Source organism: Arvicanthis niloticus, chromosome 15, assembly GCF_011762505.2.
Source record: "Arvicanthis niloticus isolate mArvNil1 chromosome 15, mArvNil1.pat.X, whole genome shotgun sequence".
NCBI classification, from domain to species: domain Eukaryota; kingdom Metazoa; phylum Chordata; class Mammalia; order Rodentia; family Muridae; genus Arvicanthis; species Arvicanthis niloticus.
The window spans coordinates 38,401,510-38,428,691 of record NC_047672.1 but is presented as its reverse complement, the minus strand read 5'-3'; the positions used below and the strand labels follow the sequence as shown (position 1 = coordinate 38,428,691).

The 27,182-nt window shown below is 35.7% G+C and overlaps 1 protein-coding gene across 1 annotated transcript in view; it reads right to left on the bottom strand.

The window, feature by feature from the left end:
* Positions 1-9,448: 9,448 nt before the first annotated feature.
* Positions 9,449-27,182, bottom strand: part of Slc13a1 (solute carrier family 13 member 1) — a 73,732-nt gene continuing 55,998 nt past the window's right edge. The window contains exons 9-15 of the mRNA XM_034519347.2: positions 25,376-25,474; positions 24,578-24,679; positions 21,487-21,593; positions 18,788-18,897; positions 13,604-13,765; positions 12,114-12,251; positions 9,449-10,253 (exon numbers count right to left, since the gene is read on the bottom strand). Of these exons, the coding sequence (XP_034375238.1) occupies positions 10,116-10,253; positions 12,114-12,251; positions 13,604-13,765; positions 18,788-18,897; positions 21,487-21,593; positions 24,578-24,679; positions 25,376-25,474 (856 nt within the window). The 3' untranslated portion in view covers positions 9,449-10,115. The remainder of the gene's footprint in view (positions 10,254-12,113; positions 12,252-13,603; positions 13,766-18,787; positions 18,898-21,486; positions 21,594-24,577; positions 24,680-25,375; positions 25,475-27,182) is intronic.

Sequence of the window (27,182 nt, the reverse complement as noted above, 5' to 3'; positions counted from 1 at the left end):
TCTTCTTCTTCTTCTTCTTCTTCTTCTTCTTCTTCTTCTTCTTCTCCTTCTCCTCCTCCTCCTCCTCCTCCTCCTCCTTCTCCTCTTCCTCCTCCTCCTCCTCCTCCTCCTCCTCCTCCTCCTCCTCCTCCTCCTCCTCCTCCTCCTCCTCCCCTTCTTCTTCTTCTTGGAGAATGAAAAGACACAAGAGTGTGGATCTGGAAGAAATGGGAAGCATGTATGATGGGGTACATTGTTTGAAAATCCCAAATAATCAAAAATACTATGTCTAAAAAAATGATGCCTTTAACCCACAGTACAAATTATCTAGAATAAACCTTGACATGTTATTCTTCATATAGTTACAATATAATAGAATATTATCAAATGAGGGTGTCCCCCAATAGTCTTATGTTTGAATGCTTGGTCCATAATTAGTAGAACTGTTTGGGAACTATTAAGTGATGTGGCCTTGTTATAGGAAGTGTGTCACTGGGGTGGGTTTTGAGGTTTGTAAAGCTCATGTCAGGGGAAATGTCTTTCTCTCTCTTCCTGCTGTCTAGTATTGAGGATGTAACACTCTTGGCTACTGCTCCTTTGCATGCCTGTCAAACATGAGCATGGCTAACTCTCTAAAACTGTAAGCAATCTCTCAATTAAATGCTTTCTTTTATAAGAGTTGCCTTGGTCATAGTTTCTCTTCGTAGCAACAGAACTATGATTAAGACAGTCAAAACCCTGTGCTAAGTGTGAGGATGAATCATGGGTTGGTTCAGACTGAAGGAAGATGAAAACATTCTTGAGAAACCTAGAATTTTCCCTGAGGTCAGGACCTATAGCTCTCAGTATCCTCTAATGCTGTGCTACCAGAAACAACTACTTTCCTGTCTGAGATCAGGATGTCACAAGCAACAGAAACAATACCAGCAATAGCAGAGGCAAGTGGCTATTACCTGAATTATGATGATAGACACACAATTGAATGTGTGTTTCCAGATTACATTCTACTACATTTGTACAGCTTCTTCTGTACTAAGTGTACTTTAATAAATCTGGGCAATTACTAAATAAAATACTCAAGCACATAAATACTAAGTAACTATGATGAATAATGTTGAGAAAGTGCAAAGAACATCTCACCTCATCTCATAGAAACACTGTGTTTGAAATTTAAAATGTTTGTCTGGCCATTGTCCTCATTTCACATTTAAGTATTAATAGGTATTTCCTCCTGATTCTTGCTTAGAGGTGTTACACAAACCTCAAATTGAACAAGTTTCTCATTTCCTCTCATGATGTAATCCTATCCACTTCCCATTCCCACAAGAAAGGTTCTTCAACAGAGTTTATTCTCTTATTTAATGACTTACTTAACTATTATAATAAGAGATTTCATAGTTACCCCTATTAATTCAGTTTGCCCTAATTCCAAGCTTCCTAGGAAAAATAAAAAAAAAAAATATCATAATTAAGTTGAACTGTTCTGGGAACTTCTGCATTTGCCAGGCTACAACATTAGGAATACAATACTCTTCTACCTGAAACAAAGAGGAAGCCGAACAATATATAAAACAATACTTCCAGAGTTTGAACTCCGGACAACACAGAACAATGATTTTTGACACATAGAAAGAAGTGAATGCTATAATGGCTTTAGATATTCTATGGAGATAGGTCCTAGGAAGCAGTTTATCCAAGGGAATTCAGGCTAATCCTGGTGTTCCATGTAGAGATGTGAGCCCAAGGTGATTAAAATTCAGAACAGAGAATCACATAGGATAAAAATGCACAGACCCAGACCATCCCATAAAATCTGCCGAACAGTGATCACCAGCAAAAATTCCAGATAAGACAATTCTCAGGTGTCCTCTGGGGATGACTATAGCTGGTCAGACAGAGTGGAAAACTTCAAAACTCACGGAGAATCAGACACAATATTCAGCTTTAATGCTGGTGTGTTGGCTCAGAAGTTGGGTGAATCTATCCATTATGCTCACTTGTTATATGTTAGATACAAATTATTATCCACGTGCTAATGATCTGAATTCCTGGTACCTAGCTTGTTAGGCTAGTTTGAGGGGTTGTAGAAACTTAAGGTTCTAGTTGAAGGAAAAAGGTCACTAGGAGCTGGTCTTTGTGGTATGATATTCCTAGCTTCTCTCTCTGTGTAAGTTCTCATTGCTCTCTGGTTGGGGTGGTCATCAACTCAGTAGCTTTAACACTCACAGGAATGATATTCTGTCTAATCACTATCAGCCAGGAATCATGGTCTGAATCCTCTGAAACTGTGCCAAATTTTATGCTTCAAGGGTCACTACAACATGAGGAACTGTACTGGAGGGTCCCAGCATTAGGAAGGTTGAGTGACTTCATAGATAAATAATATAGATATATAAATATATAGATATTGATGTAGAGGTAGAAACAGATATATAAATAATAAATACAGATATATAGACATTGATGTAGTTATAGATATGAGATAGAGAGAGATGAATAGATGGATAGATAGATGATAGATAGATGATAGATAGATGATAGATAGGTAGGCAAGTAGATAGATAGATAGATAGATAGATAGATAGATAGATAGATAATGAAAAAAAGGCAGTAAACTCAGGGAGTAGCAGGAGGAGTTAGAAATGGGCTTAGTTCGAGTGTTCTTTGTCTTATTAGACTTTTGTTTATGTGTTTGTGTGTGTGCATGTGCTCACATGGACACAAAATTCTCTCCTTGGAACAGACATAAAACATCTACCTCCCTATTTCAAAATTCTTTTTTCTATTAGTCATGGTTCTCCAAAGGAACAAAAGTGGTAGAATGAAAATATAAAATACAAAAGAGAAGATTTTTTAGAAAGGCTTCCAGGGTGTGATCTGAGTAGTTCAACAGAGGTTGTCTTCCAACAGACAGGACAGGCTAAGAATCCTGTAGCTGTTCAGTCCACAATTCTGGATGTCTTAGCACTTCCAATGTGGTGCTGAAGTTCCCGGGGATTCCTCAGGAGATGCTGGTCTCCAATCTACATTGTATCAAAGAAGTATGTCCTAATTCCAGTAAAGAAGCTCAGATGGCCCTGCAGCCTTTCTTTCACTATTCCCTGGTGTATGAACATGTACAACAACAGTCTGCTTCTTGGCCACAGCCTCCCCAAACAGTACCAACAACGGGACTAAGAATTCAAAATTCCTGAGCCTACAGGAGACACTTTTAATTTAAGCCACCAGTCAGTGAGTCACCTCCTCAGAGTATCATAGCTTTCTTAAGTGTGCTAGCATTTAAATGAACAACTACCAACATTAAGTATTATCACTACCCTGAAGAAAGCAGCAATCAGAGCAATCATTATCCTTTGAACTTGTACATTATACGTTTCAAGCTTTTTAGATTAATTTCTTTACATAGATGTTTGTCAATCTTTTACTTACCATTCCTCATTAAGTCATATATGGTTCTTCTAATTTTTCCTTCTTGATACATCTATTAGAAGAACTTTAGTGAACATTGGATGGTAAGGCTTGAAATCTCTTTTTGTCTTTCATCCTTAAAATATATATATTCTTGAGACATGTAATTCTGGGTTGATAGTTCTTCGTTTCAGATCTTCTGCATGCTTTGAAAGCACTCTACCATTGAGTTATAGTCCAGTCTACCCCTCCTTTTAAACTAGGCTTCACTAGATAGCACAAACCGGTCTTAAACTCTTGCTCTTCTCATTTTAGCTTCTCATGTGCTAAGTCTTGTGCCACTGGGTCTCAGCTTTCTTGTATTATCTACTCCAATTCTGATGAAAGGTATGCATCTTATTTTAATTATTTTAATTTTTCCTAACTCCCTCTGGCCACCAATCATCTTTGTTTACTTAGTGAGATTTAGAATTGTTCTGAAACATACCACTGGGTATGTCTATAAATACTTTGAAAAAGGTTTAACTGAAGAAAAGGGACTCACTATGAATATAGTTAGAACTGTGACATGGACCAGAATCCTAAACTGAATAATAAGAAGAGCATGAACTGAGCACCACCATTCATTTCTCTGAGCTTTCTGACTGGGCATGCAATGCAATCAGCTGCCTTGTGGTCCAGCTGCCATGCCTTCCCCACCAAGATGGATTGCACCTTCAACCTGAGTCAAAATAAACTTTCCCTAAGTCGTTTTTGACATGTTTTTGTCCCAGCAATAAGCAACTAATAAATCTTTCTTTCAGAATGTTCCATATTTTAATCCCTGTGGTATACATTTTACAGTTTTTGAGCTTGCCTTCCAGTTCATACTTCTGGTTTGTAAAATGTGTTACTTAACCTCTTAAGTCTTTAATGTTGTGATATTTCCTATTTCTAAAATTTCTATTTGATGTATTTTTTTTTTCTCTGTGGCCATGGTTTACAGTCTCATGCTGCTTATTGTATTTGTTCTCTTTTGTTGCCATAACATATTAATATGAATTTAGTGGCTAAAAATGATACCCATAATAATTGGAAGTTCTGTGGAATTGATGGCCAAAACAAAATCTTGAGGGATAAATTCATAATTTTCTCAGGGTTGCATCAGCAACCCTCATAGGTGCTCTGAGGCTCACACCCTCTGACTGCTGGCAGAGTTCAGTTTCACATAGCTGTAGGGCGGAGATCCTTATTTCCTAGTTGAGATTTCAGTTGCAAAGCAACCTTAGCTTCTCTAAGCTGCCTGAACCACTTGGCTTGAGATCAGCTTAACGCCCAACAATCAAGCATGGGTTGAATTCTTCTCATTCTGACTTCCATCTCCCCACTCTGCCTTTAAGGTCTGATGCAATTTCCCTGGACACACTTGAATAATCTGAATAATCTGTCCTGATCTCTCTAATTTAAAATCAGCTTCTCATTTAAGCTCATAATTTAACAATATCCATCTTCAAGATTCCTTCACATCAGTGAATTATATAAATGTTTCCTTGAACTTCTAGGTACTGAAATCATAAGGGGAGATTGTTAGTGTCGTGCTTATCATTTTTACACTGTTTCCAGAACTCTCTTCTTTGTGTTCAGATGTTAGTCTTTATGATTTTATGGCCTGTATTTAACAATTAGAATATTTGATCTCTTTGTCATTTGGATTCTATTTATTTTGCTAGTGTTAGGTCATACGTGTTACTTCCATCTTGAAGTGGAATTTGTCAGTTTCTATTAAAGCATCACACAAAATGGAGCTGGAAAAATGGATTAGCAATTAAGAGCACTTGTTGTGGAAGCACAAGTTCAAACTCCTAGCACCCATGTGAAAAGTTGGGCATGGTCTTGTGCAGTTGTTACTCTTTGCTGGGATGGCAGAGAGACAGGAGTAGCTTAAGGCTTGTGAGACAACTGAAAGTTCTCATATTTTGAGAATGCTTCTAATTTCTTCTGTATGCTCTTTCTAGTGACAGCTCAGTTAATGCGGGTTACCTCCATGAAGGTGACTATGCTTTTGATATTTGCATTCCTGGAATGTAGCTAGAACCTTTTTGCTGAATTAAAGTGGTTTGTTTTGGTGTTGAGATGACTAGTAACTGGAGTAACAGTTTTAACTGTTTTTCTTTTTTAGGCTGTGCTCCACTAGTAAAATTGGCTCATTTCTCTTGGTTTTACTGTTTCATTGCTAGCATCCACCTCCTACAAAAAAAAGTGAAAAAAAATTTAATTTAGTAAAATCTACATATTCAAGTACACATAATAGTCCTTCATCTAAGAAACCAATACTCATTATAAAGGTTTTTTTATTGGCACAGATTTTTATTCTTTAAGAAATTTGTATACAATATATTTTTATCATAATCAGTCATTATTCATCTCCAACCTTTCTAGACCCCATTATTCATATTCTGCTTCCAAATTAATTTCCCTTTTTCCCTTGCTCTGGCCCCTTCCCTACCTTCTTCTCTTCCTTTACTTCTATTCTCATCTTTCTTCTCCTTCTCCTCTTCCTCCTCCTCCCCCTCCCCCTCCCCTCCCCCTCCTCCTCCTCCTCCTCCTCCTCCTTCTTTTTCTTCTTGTTCTTCTTCTTCCATTAACTAAGTCCAAATCAATGCTGTTCTATTTGAATGGGTATGGAATCCTCTAGCGCATGAGCAATCCACCCTGAATGACACTGCCAAAACAAACTAACTCTCCCTCCCCGAGAGATCATTATCTGTTAATACATCTTCAGCTAGGGGTAGGGTCTAGCAGAAAGATGTTGAAAAGTTGAATGGCTTGATCTAGTAAACAGCAGTCCTCCCTAATCTCTGGTTCTTACACTCTTTCTACCCTCTCTTCAGTGATGTCCCCTGAGCTTTTGGTTGAAGGAATGTGATATAACCAAGCACTTCATAGTCATGTCTTTTCTGCTCTTCGACCAGTTATCACAAAGGTTCTTACTAAATGATTAGCTGCAGCAGAGATAACAAAATATATGCAACAATATTTCACATGTTGAAATCATGTCAAGACACGAACAACATGCCATGATACTATTTTGTCATCTGGCTGCAATAACGTTAATTAGTATTTGTTGAAAGTCCATTTCTCCACTTCTAAGGCTGAAAAAAGAGACAAGGAAACCAAATATGGAAAGACAACACACACATTAGAGGAAAATCTGGATCCTGGAAATACAGCAGGGTACAATAGCAGTTGGGACAAATGAAGGACATACATGTGCCAATGGAGCCTTCACAGTGTTTTCCTGAAGAGTGAAAGGGTAGTTAGTATAACTGCTATTATTATCAAGATGAAATCTGACCATAAGATACTGGAATTTAAAGTGACAACAATTTCTCCTTAACCTTTAAGTAATGCTCAAGATAATAGCAAATACACTATCCTCTAAGGAGTGGGAGGACAAAGATGTGTTTGTTCAAGTGTTTAGGAGTGCCTTTTAGAAATTTCAATGACGGCATGAAATCCTCAGATTTAAAAAAAACTCGAGGGCTTTGATGTAAAAGGGATTAATGTGAAATGAATCAGTCAGTTCTGATCCATCAGCCAAACATAAAGATGTGGCAAGGAAACAGGATGGCTCAATTAAATAATTTCAGGCCAAGTATTACTGTTCTTGTTCTCAGATGGCAGCTGCTGGAAGTAATACATTAAAATTATTCAAGCTGAAGTATGGGTATCATTTTCTTGAGACCAAAATGTTCATGATAATCTGAAAAGTCATTCTAAGTTTTTCATAATAAAAATGTACATATCATATAATGTAATTTGGCTGTAATAAACTAGAAGTGAGAAAAATGTAATTAATATTCCAGATCATAAATAAGAATATAACATAGAGAAAAGAATAAAGGAATAAATAAGTTAAATGAACACAGATTATTTTCAGGAATCAGCAATTCTATATTTTAAGATTTAAAAGAAAAAGTTTTTGCTTGAAAAGATAATTAATTTTTTATTGATTACTAACCACAGGTAGTGAAGATAACAATTCATTGTACATTACTGTAGAAGAAATACTGGACACTGCTTGAGTGACCAAGAACCTGAGACTAGATAGCCCAGGGACCTAGGATAAAACTAAGTACTACTGGTCGAAAAACAAGAAACAAAAAGTAGTGATAAAATGACTCCTAATAATATTGTGCTATACTCATAGATCAGAGCCTTGCTTGGCCATCACCACAGAAGGTTCCTCCTGGAGCAGATGGGAACAAATATAGAGACCCACAGCCAGACATTATACAGAGAGTGAGAGACCTTGGAATATTCAGTCCTATGTAGTGTGTCTCTATTAATTCCTTCCCTCAGAGCTCAGGGCACTCCATGAGAGAACAAACAATAAGTGCCAGAGGGAAGGCAGAACACCAAGAAAACAAGACCCTCTAAATCAACAAGATCAAAACTTTATGCACTCACACAGACTGAAGCAGCATGCACAGGGCTTGTACAGGTTTGCACTAGTTCCTCTGTATATAAATAAATTATATCTTCCAGTTTAGTGTATTTATGGATTCCTGAGTGTGCAAAAAAAAAAGTGGGTCTTTGATTCTCGTGTCTTTGTTACATTTCAAAAGAAACCCAAATGTGTGAGTGAATGAGTGAATGAATGAATGAAAACTTAGCTACTAGGGTTATGATTAACAACTAAACTGTCACTTATACCTGCTCAGAGAGGGATAATTAGTTTTCTCCAGTGAAGTGACACTGGATATATCTGGGTATACCAACCACTCCGGGGCGAGCCTCATGTTCAGGAGAAGTTGAACAGCACAGTTCTTGTGTGTGTTCTCTTTAGATACAGTTTGGCAGGTTTTTTGTTTGTATTTTTTGTTTTTGTTTTTCTTCCTTGGGGTTATTATATTGTATTAGTTTTGGGGGACTTTTGTTATATTGTGTTTTTGTTTATTTCTTGAGAAAGAACTTAAAGTTGGGTTGGTAGGCAGGGGAGAGGATCTAGAAGGATTTGGGGGAAGGGAAGAACTTGATCAAAATATATTTAAATTTTAAAATTGTTTTACATTATAAAAATGTAATTTAAAAGTTAGTATAAAAAAGATATATCATATTTAGAATGTTCTTGATACTTAATTTTAAGAATAAGTGTATAAATAATATCATTCAGAAAAACTTCCAAACTCGGTCTTTAACATCAAGGAATAAGCTTATGAGAAGTAAAAAGCAAAGTCATATTTTTGTCTTCCATATCATTTTAGCAGGAAAGTTTTATGTTCTAGCATCTTAGGTTTTTTGTAAGATTATTTGGATTTCGTTAATTTTATTTTGGTTAGTCCAACTTTGGGACAACAAAGATCTTTCTCTTTTTTCTGTATTATTGTCTTTCTGTCTGTCCAGAGATTGGCTTTCTTTTTCCTATGATCATAAATACTTTTTCTCGTTTGTCAAATAAGTCGTTGTAATTTTCCATTCTATATTTTACTTTTATCTCATTACAGTATTGATGCCATGGAATTCTGTGACTTTTCTATCTGTATACTGTAATTTTTTAAAATTATGTCTCATTTTCCTTATATTATATTGTTTTCTAAAACAAAGATGTTTTAAAGTAAAAAAAAAATAAATTCAATTAGAATAAAGTGAAAGCAATGAGATGAAGAAGAGGTTTTAAATGTTTTATTATGTTTTCCTGTCATGGCTACTTCCTGGACATCTGTTAACCCAAGTGGAGAGAAGGTGTCTGCAACAGATGTGGCTTCAGGTTCCTGTTCTCATGGTGCTAGACAGAAATAAGCATGCTTCTGGATATGATCTTCAAAATTTGTAATCTTTATGTCAATCAAGAGTTAGTAAAACCAGAGAGTTTACTTATTTTTTTCTATGTTAGACTAAAGGAAAGTTTCACTCCCAAAGGACTGTGATTCAGATCTAACAGATGCAGAATGCTATACATTACCTCAATGTGTTAATAGCTTTAATGCATAGCTTTTCTAACTATATTATAAAAATACTACAAATCATAACTTATTTATTCATCATTCTTCAAAATGCATTGCTCAGTATAGGACTCATAGAAGCATAAATATTGGCCTGTTTATTTGAACAAGAAAAAATTAATCATTATAAATTTTTTACTATCAAATGAATTCATGAATTTTGAAACATGTAACTATTGTAATTTAAACTCGGCCTGTCTATACCTTATTAATAATGCAGTTAGGCTTTTCAATAAATAAATACACACTTCTTTTTACATTACACCAAGTAGCCATAGCTTGATGCTTTAGCAAATTCCCTTGACAAACACTGTAGAAATGATTTTCCAAGTATCTCATTTACTTTCATACTTTATTTTCTGCTTTTAGCTTCAGAAGAAGATTGTCAAATCATAAATTGATGTTTGAAATGTTACACTGAACTCCAAGTTTAAGATGTGGCAAATGGCCCAACTTCTTTGAAGGTCCTTAGGCATCATTTCTTTTTTTTAATTCAGAAAGAGCACGCAGATGGTCTGCCAATGCGATCTGAACCTCAGTTTCTGGATGAAGGCTGGTAGATGCTCTTTGGTTGTATTTCAGAAGATATGGATTCTGTATTACGATGCTGACAGGGAGCATGTGTGGGGCATATTCTGCAGTTGCACTAGCTGTATCACATGTGTCAGTCATACACAGTTACATTGTAAGTCAATTCTTAGCAAGTCCCGAAGTCACCATAAACTGGTAGCTCTTGTGTGTTTGTCATGGCATGGTCTGATTGACAACATCAGGAGCCCAGGAGGGGTACTCATGGAGGTTAAACATAGGTGCAATCCAGGTGAACATGCCCAGCATCACCACAGCAACACCCAAAATATTTACTCCCAGTCCAGCTTTAACCTGGAACAGGAAAAAGCATAAATGTCAGTCTCCCAGGGAGAAATTCTACAAAGGTTTCAGAATAGTATCACACAAAGCATACATCTGATTGACATACACCCTTAGTGACCTGTATAGGTTGTGATTATCATCAAAGTAGGAATGTTCTCTAATACCAATGGCTCTACTGTCAAATGAGAATCTGTTTCTAACTATCATTTTGACAACATCAGAGAGGTTTATTTTTTGGAATATATGTAAGTCAATCGGCCCTTGTATGCTAAGTTAGAAGTTGGATAATACCATGTGATAACTGTATTCTGTGGGGTCACTTAGCATTATTGGTTTCCTATGCAAATACTCTTTTTTTTGTTGTTGTTGTTGGGGTTTTTTGTTGTTGTTGTTTTGGTTTGGTTTGGTTTGGTTTGGTTTGGTTTGGTTTGGTTTTTTGAGACAGGGTTTCTCTGTATAGCCCGGACTGTCCTGGAACTCACTCTGTAGACCAGGCTGGACTCGAACTCGGAAATCCGCCTGCCTCTGCCTTCCAAGTGCTGGGATTAAAGACGTGTGCCACCACTGCCGGGCGCAAATACTCTTTAATTGAAAGTTTATAGCTGTCATTTCTAGTCCACTTTCTTAATTATCCTATTTTCAAAACTCTTACATAGTAATTCTAGTGTCCATTGAACTATCTCAAAATTGTTTTTTTTTAATATTAGAAATTAGCTTCCTATCTTAATCTGCTTTTGTTATACTAATTTTTAGACCCAGATGACAAATGTTCTCATTTATTTATATGTTATCTTTGGAGATACACACACACACACACACACACACACACACACACACACACACACACAATGGTGGATGAGGGTATTCGTGACAGAGACTATGGCCTGTGAAACCTAAAATTGTAATTGTTTGTCTGCTCCCAGAGAATGTTTGGATACTCATGAATTCTCTGCATTAAAACATGGCCTTCCCAAGCAAAGGGGAAATATTTAGCATGATTACTGTGGAGATTCTTTTCTCTGTCCATTCAAGCCACTCATTTATTCCATAAGTCTGTTTATATCTATACACACACATATACATATGTCATATTTTATATTAAATATAGTCTGTTTTCCACAAGTTGTTATGTGCCTTTTACACAAAAATATCTCCAGAAGTTTTATTTTTCTAGGACGCAGCAATGGCTATCTGGGTGGGAGGAAGGACCAAGAACTGTCCTTATGATTTCATTTATGTAATAAACATGGAATTGATTTGGATTATATCCTTCTTTGGGTTGGTTTGGAAATTGATGAGATTGGGTGGAGACTAGAATATTCTTAAATTAGTTCTCAGCTACCACTATTTTTGTATTTGGAAATAAGATGTGTGTTCTATCACATAAATTTGCCTTTATTTCTCACAGAAACCCTACAAGAGCAGGTGTTAGAATAAAAAAGGAAGATACTCTTATCTTTGGTACTGGACAGTGTATTAATATTGCAAATGTTTTATAAATACTTGTGATAGAAAACTATAGTGTTGTTTTGATTGCCGTTTGATTCCATCAATCCAGTTTCTTCTACTTGCCTTACTTGACATATGTTTAAGAAGTTGTGTTAAGAAATTCTGTGCTCTTTTTTTTTCCCCCAGACCAGTGTGTATGCATTCCACATCTCTATTTATGACTGTAAACTCTAATGGCATGTCCACTTCTGGCATGTCCACTTAAAAAAAAATAATTCCATGGCCAGTCATGAACACACTTTCAGAAATAGACTTCAAACTCTGCTTTTCTCAGTGGTTGGTTGGATTTCAAGGCTAGCAGATATTCAGCTCCGGGGGAGGGTGTGTTGGGATACAGTATCCTTTTAGCTGCTGACTTACCATGTCAATGACTTTCAGGTGGCCATATGAAAAAACAATAGCATTGGGTGGATTTGCAACTGGCAGAAGAAATGCAAATGAGGTGCAGAGTGTGGAAGGCAGCAAAATTTGAAGAGGGTTTACTTGAATGGCTTCAGCCTGTCATAAAAGAAAAATAGAGAGGTGAATTAAAATGCTGAGGGCAGGCACCAAACATGAGAATGAACTAACTTATTGTAACTTTCTTTCTGGGAATCAGGGTCAAACCTAATAGCCCCAAATTATTCATTATTTATAATGTTTCAGAGCATTTAAGAGAAAGTATCTTCTTATTTATATTATTTATTATTGTTCTGTATTTAAACCTTCATGTTACAATTCATTTAGAAAGTAAAGTATCACTCATTTTGGAAACTATGTTTATTTATCATATAACTAGTGTTCTATACACACATGCTATATAACACAATATCTTTGAATATACTTAAGCATTTTAGAATAACATAGTATAGATCAAAATAACAGATGATGTCACTAAGGCCAGAGACACTAAATTGTCACACATGCTGCTGGCAAGTAAGAGACCAGAAGACCCAGTGCCCGTGCCTCTAGACACTCACTGTCAATGAACTACTAGCTCTGTCACTTCTGTGACAAATATAAAATCCTTAGTGATCATTACTGAATAAGAGAGTTGTTATTATCTGGAACTCATCACATAATCTTCTAACTGCTTCATTTCATTAAATAAAAATAGAAAGTAGAAAGCTGAGACAACATTTTGCCCTTGATTTCTTGCCAATGAGCAATTGATAAACAATCTGTGTTTTATTTTCTAATTTGAAGCAAGCAGCATCTCAAAGATCTGAGCAAAATAACTCTGTGGAATGGCTAGAAAGTATTTTCAGAGAGATCATCCTTTCTTTAAAATGATTCCTAATTTAAAGTGTTTTTTCTTTTCACCAAAATAACCCACCTGAATCAGAAAAACATTTCACTCAAAGCTAAATCTTGTAATTGCTATGGAACATGAAAGAGGAACTCTTTCCTCCTCTCCTAGCAAATCTGTCTAACTTATTTCCTTGGCAGCAAAGAACCATCTAAGATATTTAAGCCTCAAGGTTAACTTCTCATCCATTCACACATCTTCTATAGGAAGCCCTTCTCAGAAACTTAGGAACACTATTCTGGAAAGAGATATTTCAAGTGCCAGAAAATATTGGGTCATCTTATAGCTGCAATAGATCCAGAATGTATTCATTTATCTGCAAATGAAAACAAAACAGAGACCCAGACATAGTGAAGGTGAATTGTTTACTAAACATGACGCTACCTATATGCGAAACAGAGTTCCCTTGAGTACACGTCACCTTATACAAAGACCATATGAGTTGCTTACAAAAGACCCATTTGGGCCAAAAGAAATTCCATAGCACAGGATGAGACCGTGCAGTCAAAATAACAGCATCCAAACCTACTCTAGAGGAAAATAATATAAATGCAATACTCACCAAAGGAGATAATATTGGGAACAAAATGGTAATGGTAGCTGGGTTGCTGGCTACCTCTGTCAAAGATGTGACAATCAAAGAAGATATCAGAATTATTAGCCAAACTGGTAATGAACCTAAAGGAGATAATTTACTTCCTATCCAGCTAGATAGTCCTGATACCTACAAAACAAATTTACAGTATTTATTATTCAAACAATTCACTTTAATGAAACACTATTTAAGCACACACACACACACACACACACACACACACACACACACAATGCATTTTCTGATTAGTTTCTGAAATATGATTTCCCATTTTCTTGTGTTTTCTCAAATATGAGTAGTTTTGATAAGGGACAAATTTTCAGAATTATTTCAATGTTAGCACTATGCTTTAAGAAGTTTAAATTATCTCTCCATGCTTTTCTCAATTAAATTGTAATTTTATGTAATTAGCATATGTAAATGTCTTAATAAGTCATGATGCACTATAGGGCTTTAAGTAGTGGGAAGCCCTGGGGTTCCTTCCACTACTCCTAAGCTGTATCTCCTAGAGGCAAGAACTTTCAACTGTTATCAGCTATGTTTTATATATACATATATATTTATGCTAATATTTAGGTATTAATATAATTATTTTTCAAAATAATGTTGCAATTATGCTTTTTCTTAAATTTTCAATTTGGAACACTATCTGTTAGTTTCCAAATATGTTACATGAGGACTGTGTTTTCTTATACCATTCACCATACATATGTTTCCTGCCTCTTAATTCCCCATTACACAGCAACACTTTTGGCTGACTCAATATTTAGCCTTTACTGCTGTGATTATATAAATATTGTTCATTGTTGAATCACCTAAGCATCTAAGACTATATTTCCTTGCTTTGTTTTCCTAAGAAAACATTCTTCTGTTTGCTTAGTTTTGTGAGTGCCTATCCTAATTCATGAAGCTCTTCAAAATATCTGGAGACCTAGGCAACAAGCAAACAAACACGTGAAGTAAATGGGTTTGCTTTGCTCATGTTCCCTCAAGAGGCTGTCCTGAAATCGACCCTCCTCCTGCTCCATCTGAATTAAATTTGCTTTGAGCATCCTCAACTGTTGTTCTGGTCTTGTTCTTTGTCTCATCACTCTGCTCTGGAGGAAACCTTCCTCCCTCCCTCCCTCCCTCCCTCCCTCCCTCCTTTCTTTCTTCCTTTGTTCCTTCCTTCCATTCATTTGGAGGAACACATCCTTTCATGCATGCTGAGATTGTTGGATGAAAGGCACATTTGAGGTAGTCTCTACAAGTCTGAAAATTCTTTTCCTTCTCTTCATACTATTTTTCTAGTTCCAATTTCTAGAATTCTAGTTTTGAGACCATTGAAACTGTTCAGCAATTTTGTCATTAATCTATTTTCTGTGTCTTCCAGTGGAGGTTGATCACATACTAATCTTTGATCTATTACATGCAGTCCAAAAAACTACTCTAATTAATAGATTTTTTTATTCTGCTTTCTGACTAAATAGAAGGGCTACTCGATGTTTTGTGAGATGTTTATGATAAACTAGGCTATGCACTGAACAAACTTTGATTATAAAAAGTAAATTGAGATCCAAGGTGAATATAAACATCACAGACATGGGCACTAGATATCAGTTGTATTGTTTATTGTTTTGGCTTATGTATGTGTCTCATTATTTTATTTATTTGTATAATTTAGCATATGTTTGTGTGTACTTATGTTTGTGTGTACATATATATGTATATATGTGCATATATACATATACATACATATATATGTGTGTGTGTGTAGGCCTGTGTTTGTGTTTGTATGTATATGTATGTGGGTGGGGGGTGTTGTAGAAGCCTAAGTTGATGTCAAAAGTTTTCCTAGATTGTTCTTCATGAAATTTGTTGAGGCACATTTTCTCAGTTGAACCCAGAGCTCTGGAATTATAGAGGGCCACCATACCACCTGACATTTACATGGGTCTTGGGTCTTTGAACTCTGTTCCTCAATTTTGTAGAAGCTTCTTATCCAGTGAACCACTATATCCAGTATAGATATTAGCTTTATGGATTCAAATACATGGATATGGATATTAGATATAGCTGTTAAGAGAACAGAAACTAAAGTACAAGACAGATTTCTGAAATATGAATAGAGTGGGTTTTTTTTTCTAAGTATGGTTAAGATGTGAGAGGAATTCACCATTCCTAATTTCTTCTGGAGACCATTGTAATTCTATCTCCATTTCGAGTTTCTGAGACACACATGTAGAATCTTCGTGAGTTTCTTCAGTATGAACCTCTTAATAGCTCTCTTAGTTGAAAATGTCACAGGTGTCACTTCTGAGAATTCCTGTGTTACTTTTAGAACTATCCTCCTTTTCAGCATGTTTTCTGTTCCCAAACAGACTCTTGAGGAGTTTTCAAACAAATACTCCAGTTTTCTTATCTTTTATAATTTTACTTTATTTTTATTTAAAATATACTACACCATTTACTCCTCTGTGCCCTCTTCAAGCCTTTCCATGTCCCTCTATTCTTTTGCAGATTCATGCCCTCCTTTTATCATCATTATGCACACATACACAGCCTTACATATGTGAATGCATGCTTATACGCAGGCTCCCAAGCGAGCTGCTGCTGCTTATGTGTCTATGGCTTAGAGCTGACCACTTGGTATTAGACAACCATTTCTTTTTAGTGTTTACTTTCTTTTCCCTTTTTGTTGTAAAGCTGATTCATGTTTACTTCTACTTTTAACATTTTTGGTGAGTTTTAAATATAAATATCATCATTTTAATTTTTGAGACTTTTTGATACTTTTTAAAATGATATTTTCTTTTATTTCCATGTCTTTAATATTTCTAACACCTCTTAGGCACCAATAATAAAATTTAAAGTGTGTTTTGCTTTATACATTTTCTTTATATTTTCCTTGATCCATTTTTTGTTGTTGTTTCTAGATTTGATTTTTCTGTCTTTGGTTATTGCATCTGAGGTTTCTCCAGTCATCTAGTGACTCTTGACTACCTATTCATTTTTATTTAAAAAGACCATAACATGGTGATTTAAAACTCTTGGTAACATAAGGCTCGTTAAGGGAGAGTGTGCTTCAATTTTGCTACAGAGCAAAGCTTAATTTTCTAAAGCATGTGTGGTTATTTCACAAGTGGGAATGGTAGTTGAGGAAATCACATAACCTTGCATAGTTTTTAAACCATCTTTGATATCCAGTTCTGGCTTCTCTCATACTTGCAAGTTAATCTGTTGCTTCCAATTATTTTGTCTGTGCTATACATTTTTTGTCTTTAAAGACTGATAGGTCTATTATTATTATTATTATTATTATTATTATTATTATTATTATTCTGCTCTTGGGAACATAGGAATATTTGAGAAAAGAGTATTTAAGTTTTCACAGTTATCTTAGAAAAATCATTTGAGGAATGTGAAAAACAATATAAAAATTATTCATTGGTAAGAACTGTACAGTGTCTATTACTTTGTGAGACATTAATCATATTAAATCCTATTAGGGACATTTAAGAGAGAGGTCGCAGCATGAGGTGAATAACACATAATTGCTATCTCATTGTTTTGTCAAGTAGAAGTATTCCGTGGCTTGAGACATTTGCCAGACAAATTACAACTTCAAAAAACATTTTTAAAATTGTCTCCTACTATTTTGTAAAACTAATTTCTAGGGTCATATTTGTATACAGACTCTTTTTTTTTTCCTTTTTTTTTTTTTCTTTTTTTCAAAAAGCTGTTGACTTTAGTTTGGTTACTCAGGAGTAGTTTCTATCTAGAAATTCTTCAGAATGTAGATTCTAATTACTAGGATTTTTATAATTAGTTAATTTTCCCTTTGTGATTTCTCTAACTTTTCCACTAACAGAGCCATGTGCATCAGACTAAACCACACCTTTTTATTTCCTCAGATTTTGCTGCTCTAAGGTCTGGTCGATGGTTTCAAAGCCACTTTGTCTAGAGTCCAGTCTAGATGTACTCTGAGGTGAGATGAGCAAATTCTTAGGAATGCCAGACTTTTTCATTCTGCTATCCTCTCAGTTCAAGTCAGTAGACATAGAGATGGCAGTTATTTATTCTCAGAGTTCAGACCTCATTACTGCTGAAATAGTAGAAAAGAAAATTGTTACTTCTATCTGGACAAATTGTAAGGCAAGGCAAACCTAAGCCTAAAACAATTTTGCAAAAGGCTCTCTTTATCGAGCTGATTCCTAAGACTTACAATTATTAATAAACTGTATCGCTAAAAGCTCAGAATCTAAATACTTTACAAAAACTGGTACTCAAGTTAGAAACAAATAATATTCTCCTAACAAATTATTAAGAAGAAGAGATAGCATTTTACCTGAATATTTAAAAAAATAAGTAAAAATAACCTCTAAGAAGCCAGAGGACTTATCCTATTCCCTTCTTGTTATTCTCTTGTTTGTGACTGAGCATGGAAATGAATGCAAATCACCTCTGAGTATTTAATAAAAAGCTACAAACCCCATGTGAGTGAGTGGCTTTTATCAGATAGAAGGAAAAGAATATTCTTTTCATTTTATAAATAAAAAGTTGAGAGTTCCCTTAGTAATGTATATACACCACTCTCAAGCCCCCCTCCCAACACTCTCCCATCTCTCCCCTCCTAAATACATGGTCTTTTCTTTAAAATCATCTTATTGTTTATATGTGTTATTTTCTATGTATATACACATGTATATATACAATCTACTGATCCATTAGATGTCTTTTGTATGTACATGTGCCCATGAATTTTTAGAGAAGAAATTTTCTTCTCGGAAACCTACAATTCCTAGGGCAATTAGAAGGGATGAAAGCTTGCTTTGCATAATCTGGTGGATAAATCAATAAAATGGACAACTGTCTAACTCATGAAGCTTTTATTTCCTCCTGACAGTTGACAAAATATATTACAAATAAGGTAATCTTCTTTGCATTATTTCTTTTGGCATTCCTGAACACATAACATTACATTTATGCTTATAGCCTATTAAAGTTTTTGAACTATGAACTCACTTCACCTGTGTGGGATATTTCATGGTTACTGAATTCTGAATTATTAAATGAGAAGATAAAGGTGATATGCCTTAAGCTTGGATGCACCTGTGTTCTTCTTTTCAACAGTCTAGTTAATTGTTAAATATCTTATACACTGAGCATTACCTGGCAACCATCTGCCAGGGCAAAGCCTCCGCCAACAAGAATGGCTATGTCCCATGGCATGAATGACTGGAATTCTTTCCAAGTAATCAGGGGAGAGTAATCAAAAGCAACTGCAAAACAAAAATATACAGTTAAATATTGTTTAAAATAAGGCAATATGAAATTGTTATCAGTGTCCTGAATAGTCATTCTACAAGAAGCTTACAAAACTCTGATACTATTTTCAAGGCAGAGATTTGACCTGGACTAAGAGTTTCCACTGACCTTAGGTAGAATATTATATTATAATGATTGAAAAATAACTTTGGGGCTGGAGAGACAGCTCTACAGTTAAGAACACTGGCTGCTTCTCTAAAGGAACTGGACTCAATTTTCAGCACTAACCTGGTGGTTCATAAATGTCTATAACTCCTGTCCTAGATCTGGTAATTTCTTCTGGTCTCTACAGGCACAAGGGATTCAAATAGTGCACATACATATATGTAGGGAAATATTCATACACATAAAATTAAAATAACACTTTAATAAAGTTTTAAAAAGTAACAGACAAATCTTTCAGATACTACTTGAAATAAGTTTAGATAAGTTGTTATGGTATTTTCATTAGTAATGCCATTCGTTCCTTGGCTCATTTTTCTACTCATACTATAGGACACTGCACTGGACTCGGCCAATTGGATACAATTTAGAATCACATGACAATGGAGACTCAAGGAAGAGTTGACTTAATTGGCTTGGCCTTACGTCTCTCTGTGGGGGACTATCTTGATTGGTAGTTGATGTGGGAAGACCCAGGCAACTATGGGTCATGCCATTTCCCGTGAGAAGCCCTGGATTTTATAAGATTATAAAATAATCTTCAAAATCACAAATTCATTTGTTTATTATTATTGCTCTTGACAATGGATGGGATGTGACCGAAGTTCTTCCCTTGGTATCACCCAATGACTGTACCCCAGAATTGTCAGCCCAATAATACTTCCATCCTTTATATTGTTTTGTTGTCAGGCTATTTATGTCAGCAACCAACATGAAACTAACACATCCACTTTTCTTTCTTACATCAAATGTTAATTATACTCTATCTTTCCCCAATAGCATAGGCATATAATTTTAATTATTCACTAAAGCTGAATTATTTTTGTAATTTTTTAATCATAAGGAGAATCAATATTCTGGTTTAAAGATTATTCAAAATTCAAAATTAAATGGTGAAGTACTGTTTTCAAGGATGCTCATGCTTGTGAAGCAATGAGCATAAAGATTTTTCCTTATATATATCCATCCACTTGATGAGTAAGTTAACTTAGGAGCACATTATCTTCTTTTAAAATTTGTATGTAACATGTGTTCTCTCTACAACATGAGGTTATAAGTATACTATTAAGCCTCTGTTATGTTTCTCTTTCCTAGATCCAAAGCAAAATTTTAACTGATGACTGAAAATTTGCTCCCACGTTTGTTACTTGGATTAAGATCATGTGTATTCAGAGGCAAGAACCAAGGAAGCTAAAGCAAACTGTATCTTCCTCAACACCAGCATTGGGCATTGAGTATAGAGGCTATAGATTCTAGTGTGGTGGTTCTCAACCTTCCTAAAGTTGCAACCCTTTAATACAGTTCTCATGTTGTGGTGACCCTAGTCATAAAATTATTTTTTGTTGCTACTTCATAACTTTAATTTATTTTGCTACTGTTATGGATCACAACGGACATATCTGATATGCAGGATATCTGATATGTGTTCCCTGTGAAAGGGTCATTCAACCCCCAAAGCGGTCACATCCCACAAGTTGAAATCCACTATTCTAGTGGGCTTAAAGGAACCATTGCTATAGATTGCTACATCTCTATAACACACATTGAAATATCCTAATCTCACAAAGAATGGAACAATTTTATTTCTGCAATATGTTAATTGTTTAAATCATGTCCCCCAAAAATGAAATATTAATCATTTAGAGATGACTTAAGAGGTCAGCTGGACCAACCCAATGACAGAACTTCCAGTTTTACTTCAGAAAAAAAAGACAAACAAAAACCCCCACTCAACTGTGTTTCCAAACTATTATGACCCATCTGTCCGATGTATTTAACTTAGGAATACAGCTACTGAAAATCAAAGTTAATATAAAGCACAGACATGAATGAATTCTGTGTAAAGAGTACATGTCAGAGAATGCATGCTCCTGCAGATGTATGCACTTTTCTGTTCATGGCTTGTAAGTTGAGTGAGTGTGCCTATGAAGTAATTTTTTCAGTTGTTAATCTGGTTAATTCTACATGGAGCTTGTTTTCTTTTTATTCAAGGATTTCTGTGAAACTGGAGGTGACCTTTCTCATGAAATTCATCCTTTTATAGATGCTCAGAACTTCTTGCTGAGGTCTCATCATAAAGAAGTAACATAAACTCTTGTTTCCTTGTTAGTTAATATTCTGATCTTGGCCAGGGTGGTATCTATCATAGAAGACCTGAAACCTGGGTATAAAAGGAAATATACTTCTTCTTCCTGTGAACTCTAGTGAGTCTTCCTGTAGGTGGAGGCAAACTCTGGCTGAGTAGGGAACTAAGATGTAAGTGGGATATGCTAAGATAAGGGTTGTGGCCATTTCTAATATTCTATGTGCCAACTGAAGATGATAGACTTTTGATTTCTTAAAGGTCTTCTAGAAATTCAGTGTTCAAAATGATACTCAACTAATTTCTCCTGCAGATGTCATTTTTGTCAATTTCTTAGCTGGAATTAGAAAGAAAAGGATTCCTGCCACTAAAGCAACCGTTGAATCTGTAACATAACCCGGATACCTGAAAAATATAAACAAATGTGTGCATTAAAGATGGCACTAAGAACCTATGCGAGCTAAAGTGTCAATTAGTTATGTTAATAATGATTAAGTAGAAGTAATAATACAGGTCATTTATTCTGGGAAATCATTTTAAAACATATGGCTTTCCATTGATGCAACTTATATAGAGTCCAAGCATTTCAGAATGCATTCTTAATAATTCAATACATTTCTCATATTATCAGTACCGCATATATAGATGCTACTTTATCAGACCAAGACAGATAATTTTTCAGGTAAACTTTCAGATTTGTTAACCAATTCCCTCTGTGAAATATTGTTTTTTTTTTAATTATAATGTCAGATACTTGAGCTTTAAATAGTGGCTGGAGTTTGGCAAAGCCCCATATAATTGATTTATAATATCCTTCTATTGAATTTAATACGACATGCTGTTGCTAGTGTCCCCTCAAACTCCTCTATAAACCGAAAGAAATTTGATCTGGTTTCCAGGATGAAACACCTGCTTCTGTTGAGGAAGCACTAGATATGCATACAAAGGAAATCAAGGCATCTGATGCTTTTTCCTCTAGAACCTTGAGAAGATTAATTATCAGAATGGCTTATGAGATGCTCACAAATGATCACTGTACAAATTAAGAGTAATTCAGGAACAGATGGGCCCGAGAACTGCTAGAGCATCTTAGCAAAAAAGACAGGTTCCCGGAAGCCTCAGCAGTTAAGAGGCACCTGGAGATTATACAAATGAAACAGACACAAATAATTAGAATACAGCTTTAGAAGTCAGCAGTATCAACTGCATGCATCTTTGTACCCTGAAGAAATATGTACATCATAAGGCTTGTTTTTCTATCATATCTTATTTTCAATGAAAATATCTATATTCTTATAGTTTATGTGTACAAAATCTAAATAATCAAGGAAGTACATTATATTTCTCGGTATGATATAATTTTTAACGTTATCTTAAATACAGGCTTAGTTTCTTTCCTTGATGACTAAAACCCTATGGTGGTATAATTATTTCTGCAATCCTGACCAGTTCCTGTAACTATATTGTTTCCTTATTGTTCTATTGTTGGTACAATTTTTGGCTAAGTTTTTGCCAAGCTGGGCCAGGTGTCATGTAACTGGATTTTGTTTTATATGAAAAGACATATTGAAATCAGTCCAGGTTCAAACAGATGGACCAAGAGCATTAGGTGGCAGCAATAAATCTTAATATATCATACCAGCTTTAGAAATTGTAACTGCCTAAAACCTGCACATACTAATTGTATATTTTACAGGAGTTATAAATGTTAAAAAATTTCATAATTATTATTTAAAATAATAATTGTCTTGTTATTATTTTGAGATGTGATTCATTATGAATTGGGTTATCATTGTACTATAAATTATTGAGCTTATACAAATTTTATTTGCTTCGCGATTGTTTCAATATATCTTCAAGTTTCTCCTCTTTCAAGCCCCTTCTCCTTTTCTACTGCTGTCTCTTACAAAGCTAGCTGACATTAGAAACACCTGCTCATAGCAAACCCTGTTTTCCCAGTACAAACAAAGCGTCTCCCAGATTATATTCTCTTCCACAAAGAAGAAAAATTCAGTGCTGATGTACTGAGTATCTATTGGGATTTTCTTCCAGGTTTTATTAGCTATTGTCAGGTTCCATCCAGTTCTCAGCACATTACTATTGGGGGTGGTATTTATAATAGTAGAAGTTGGATTTTTTTTTTAAAAAAATGAAGTTTTTTTTTTTTTTTTTTAATATAGCTCTAAATTCTATTAGAAAACCTAAGGTACTAATGTTTTAAACAATAGCTTGTTTTACATAAATAGATGATGATTTTGTTTAGGAAGTCTCAAAATGAGAAGTTCTTTGCCTAAAGGAATCAAGAGACTCCAGCTGATCCTTTAAAACATCCACCTCATGCATTGCTTGAGGCAAGGAGGGCATAAGAAATTTGAATTCATCCCTCGAACTTTAGGTATTGGCAAGGCCTGTGGAAACAGACGGGTCAGGTTGGGGAAGGTTTTGTCTCTCTCTTCTATGAAGCCAGAACACATCTGACTCAAACAGCTTTGATTTTTGCTCCCAAACTGTGTGGATTCTTGCTGGGGTAAGACAGTAAGACCAAGATGAAAATCTTCTGTGTTTAAGAACCAGAGCATATCCATTAAAAAAATAGACTGGGAACACAAATCTCAAAGGCAAATTTTATTGACACACAGGATAGTTAATTTCTTTTAAGTACTACTCATTTCACGTGTCTCAGTAACGGCTGCCGGAGCATACCACACTAAGCTGTACCCCTAACTCTGCTTCCAGAATTTGCTTCAAACTCATCTTACCACTTACTCAGCCCATCTTTATCTATAAAATAGTGGCAGGGTTAATTTTGTAAGAAACTACTGAAAATGCATGTGATGGAGAGAAAAAAATAAAACTTGAGCCCAATAAATAATCTTCAGGAGACATAAAAGTGATAAAAATTACAGAGTATGAGTCAATGTATGTCAGATCAAGAGACACTACGTAGTGTTCATTTCACACACTAAACATTTATTCACCACTTTTACTAGAAAAAAAGACAACAGTATTCTATGTTCTAGTATAACTTCCATCTTCCAGGTAATGGAAGCGAGAGAGCAGTGGTTAGCCCAGAACAAACAGAAGGTTTAGGAGCACAGCCTGTGGACTCTCATACTATGCTCCTAACTAGTTTAGTTACTGCAGCCGAATGCCTAACTTTGTCTGGAGGGAAAAGCCTCCATGGACAGTGGATCTTGGTTTTTATACAGGGCGTGACAGCTATCCTTTGTGCCTTCTTACAGTCTACTTCATCGTGAAGGTTAGACATAAAAATACTTTTTTTTTTTTAAAGAAATGAACCAATCAAGCAATTTCTCAAAGTTGCAGGATGTATTTAGAAGGACACAAAGCAGAACAAAAAGGGATCGCAGACTCCATGGAATACTCACTCTGAAAACAAGACCGACCAACCAGTGACAAAGCCAGGGTCCCGACTGAACCAGAGCAAGGCCATTACAATGAAGATCACCAAGGTCACAATTTCTTGATACCTGTAGAACAACCTGATGTTGTCATTTCTTACTTTTCAAACATTTGAGAAAAGTGAGCTGTTGTCAAGCTAGTCTGAACAGGGTGTGGCCGTTGTCGGACCTCGGAGTGTTCTTATTTGGGGAACACCAGTGCTCTTTGAAAGGACCCTTTGGCATTCTCAGCTTTTCTACTTAGCAAATTTTAGTAGGGCAATGCTGTGTTCTTCAGTATAGTGACAAGCAGTCACTGAGTTTTGTGGGTTTGCGGTCTTAGTCAGTAACTTCTTTTTCTGGTAAGCGCTTGATCATTAGCTTTAAAATAACTGCTTGTGTATGTGCACCCACAACGCATGCGCACGAGTGTGTGTGTGTCTGTGTGTTTGTGTGTCTATGTATGTGTTTCTATGTATGTGTGGTGTGGGAATGCATGCGTGTCTATTTGTGGCATGTGTGTGTGTGTGTCTATGTGTGTGTAGTGTGGAAGTGTATGTGTATTTGTGGCATGTGAGTGTGTGTGTGTCTGTGTGTTTGTGTGTCTATATATGTATGGCATGGGAATGCATCCATGTGTTTTTGTGGCATGTGTGTCTATGTGTGTATGTGTATCTATGTGATTGTGTCTATGTGTGTATGTAGTGTGGAAGTAAATGTGTATGTGTATTTGTGGCATATGTGTGTGTGTGTGTGTGTGTGTGTGTATACTCATGAATATTTTACCTCATTGGCCCAAGTTTTTCGTATTCTTGCTTGATCACCTCGGCACAAGCTTTTTCTTTGAGTGTTTTGGTTTTCCCACACTTGAACATCTCCTTAAAGCTGAAAAAGACAATAATGCTTTAGAGTTAAGGAAGCTAGCTCCCTGTCACTTATCTCTCTTCTAGAAGATACGTCTGTGAATGCTTTATTAAGCGTTCCTCTACTGACACCTGGAATCCATGCCCTGTGCTTGTGTCTCTGTCTCCTGTAAGCTTATAGTTTTGGAGAGAGTGGGAAGAAAGATGGGAAAATGAGAGAGCATACCAACATAGATACAGTTTGGTCATTGTATCTTCATACAATTCTGCTGTAAAATGTTGTTCCATACTTCCTTTTAAAGGAGAAAAATTTCCTTGATTTTATTTGTTTGTTTGTTTGCTTGAGACAAGGTCTCTTTATATAGGCCTGGTTTTCTTGAAACTTGCTATATAGATCAGGCCAACCTCGAACTCACAGAGATCTGTTTGTCTGTGCTTCCCAAGGGCTAAGGGAGTTATGTATGTGCCACCATGCCTGAGTGAAGAGAATTTCTGTAATTCTTAAGCTTTTCATCTTAGGCATTCCCAGTTATCCTCATCCAAACACGATGACCTCTGTAGCTAGTTAGATATTGTTTCCCTTATGACTAGGACTGATAAAATTTTTGTTTCTATTAAGTTTCTGAATATTGCCAATCGCTCAAATTTTTATCCCTAATCCCAACATAAATACTATTATTCAAAAAAAAAAAAAACTAAAAAACAAAACAAGACAAAAAAACAAGTCTAAAGACAATCCTGAGAAACTATCTGTGAAAGAGAAAACAATAGACAAAGATAAAACCTTCCCTTTTCTACCCTCTAAGCAGCTGCATGCGCTCTTTGTCTCTGACTGCAGCCAGTAAACAGATCAAGCTGAATTTGGTTTCCTGCAAATGAAGGATAATATTCAACAAAAGAACCAATGAAGCATACAAGGCTGTGTCAACCTCTTTTCCATTGAAATAGATGCAGAGGACTGATGGATGAGCTTCTGGTATGTTGGGGCTGTTTGTAATGAGCGAATTAACTGTGCTAACAGCCAGAACACTAATCAGAATGTATGGTAGCCTGCCAGGGGAGTGGCAGCTAATTTCTGTTTGTCGGTCTAAAGCCTTTAGAGGTACACACCCTGGCAAACTGAAGAGAACTCTGAAAAATTAGTTGGAACTTGAAACTGCCATGTCTAACCAGTAGTGGACAACAAGAGGACTGTTTAATTACAACACTGAATCATGATTTATGGACTTTGCCTAATGAGTATATTTCACATAGGGTTTTTTTTTTTTTGTATTTGTTTGTTTGTTTTGGTCTCTCACTGGAAGCATACTGTAATATGCATAAACTATATTAAAATAATAATGGAGAGAGGTTGCATATGCAGTTGTTTAAAGTCATTAAAAGCAACAACAAAGAATGAAACCAGCAGGGTACTAGTCACCAGATAATGTGTATCCCTGTCCACTGAATCAGGATTCTTCTTCTTTGTGCTTCCAGCCTTGCTACCTGTACAACTGAACCAGTCCCAGAAAGGTTGGATTTCCTGGGAGGGGCACTTTGTATGCAGCTGGTCTGTCATACTGAAGGCCACCTGCTGAAGTCAGGGACATTCCACACATTTGCTTCAGCAGGCAGACAACCACATGCTGTTCCCACAATCTGGATAGAATGTTTTTTTTTAAACCATCAGTACTATCTTTCAACTACTAGCACAATTGGTCAGTTAGAGAGAAAAACATAAGATGAAAAAT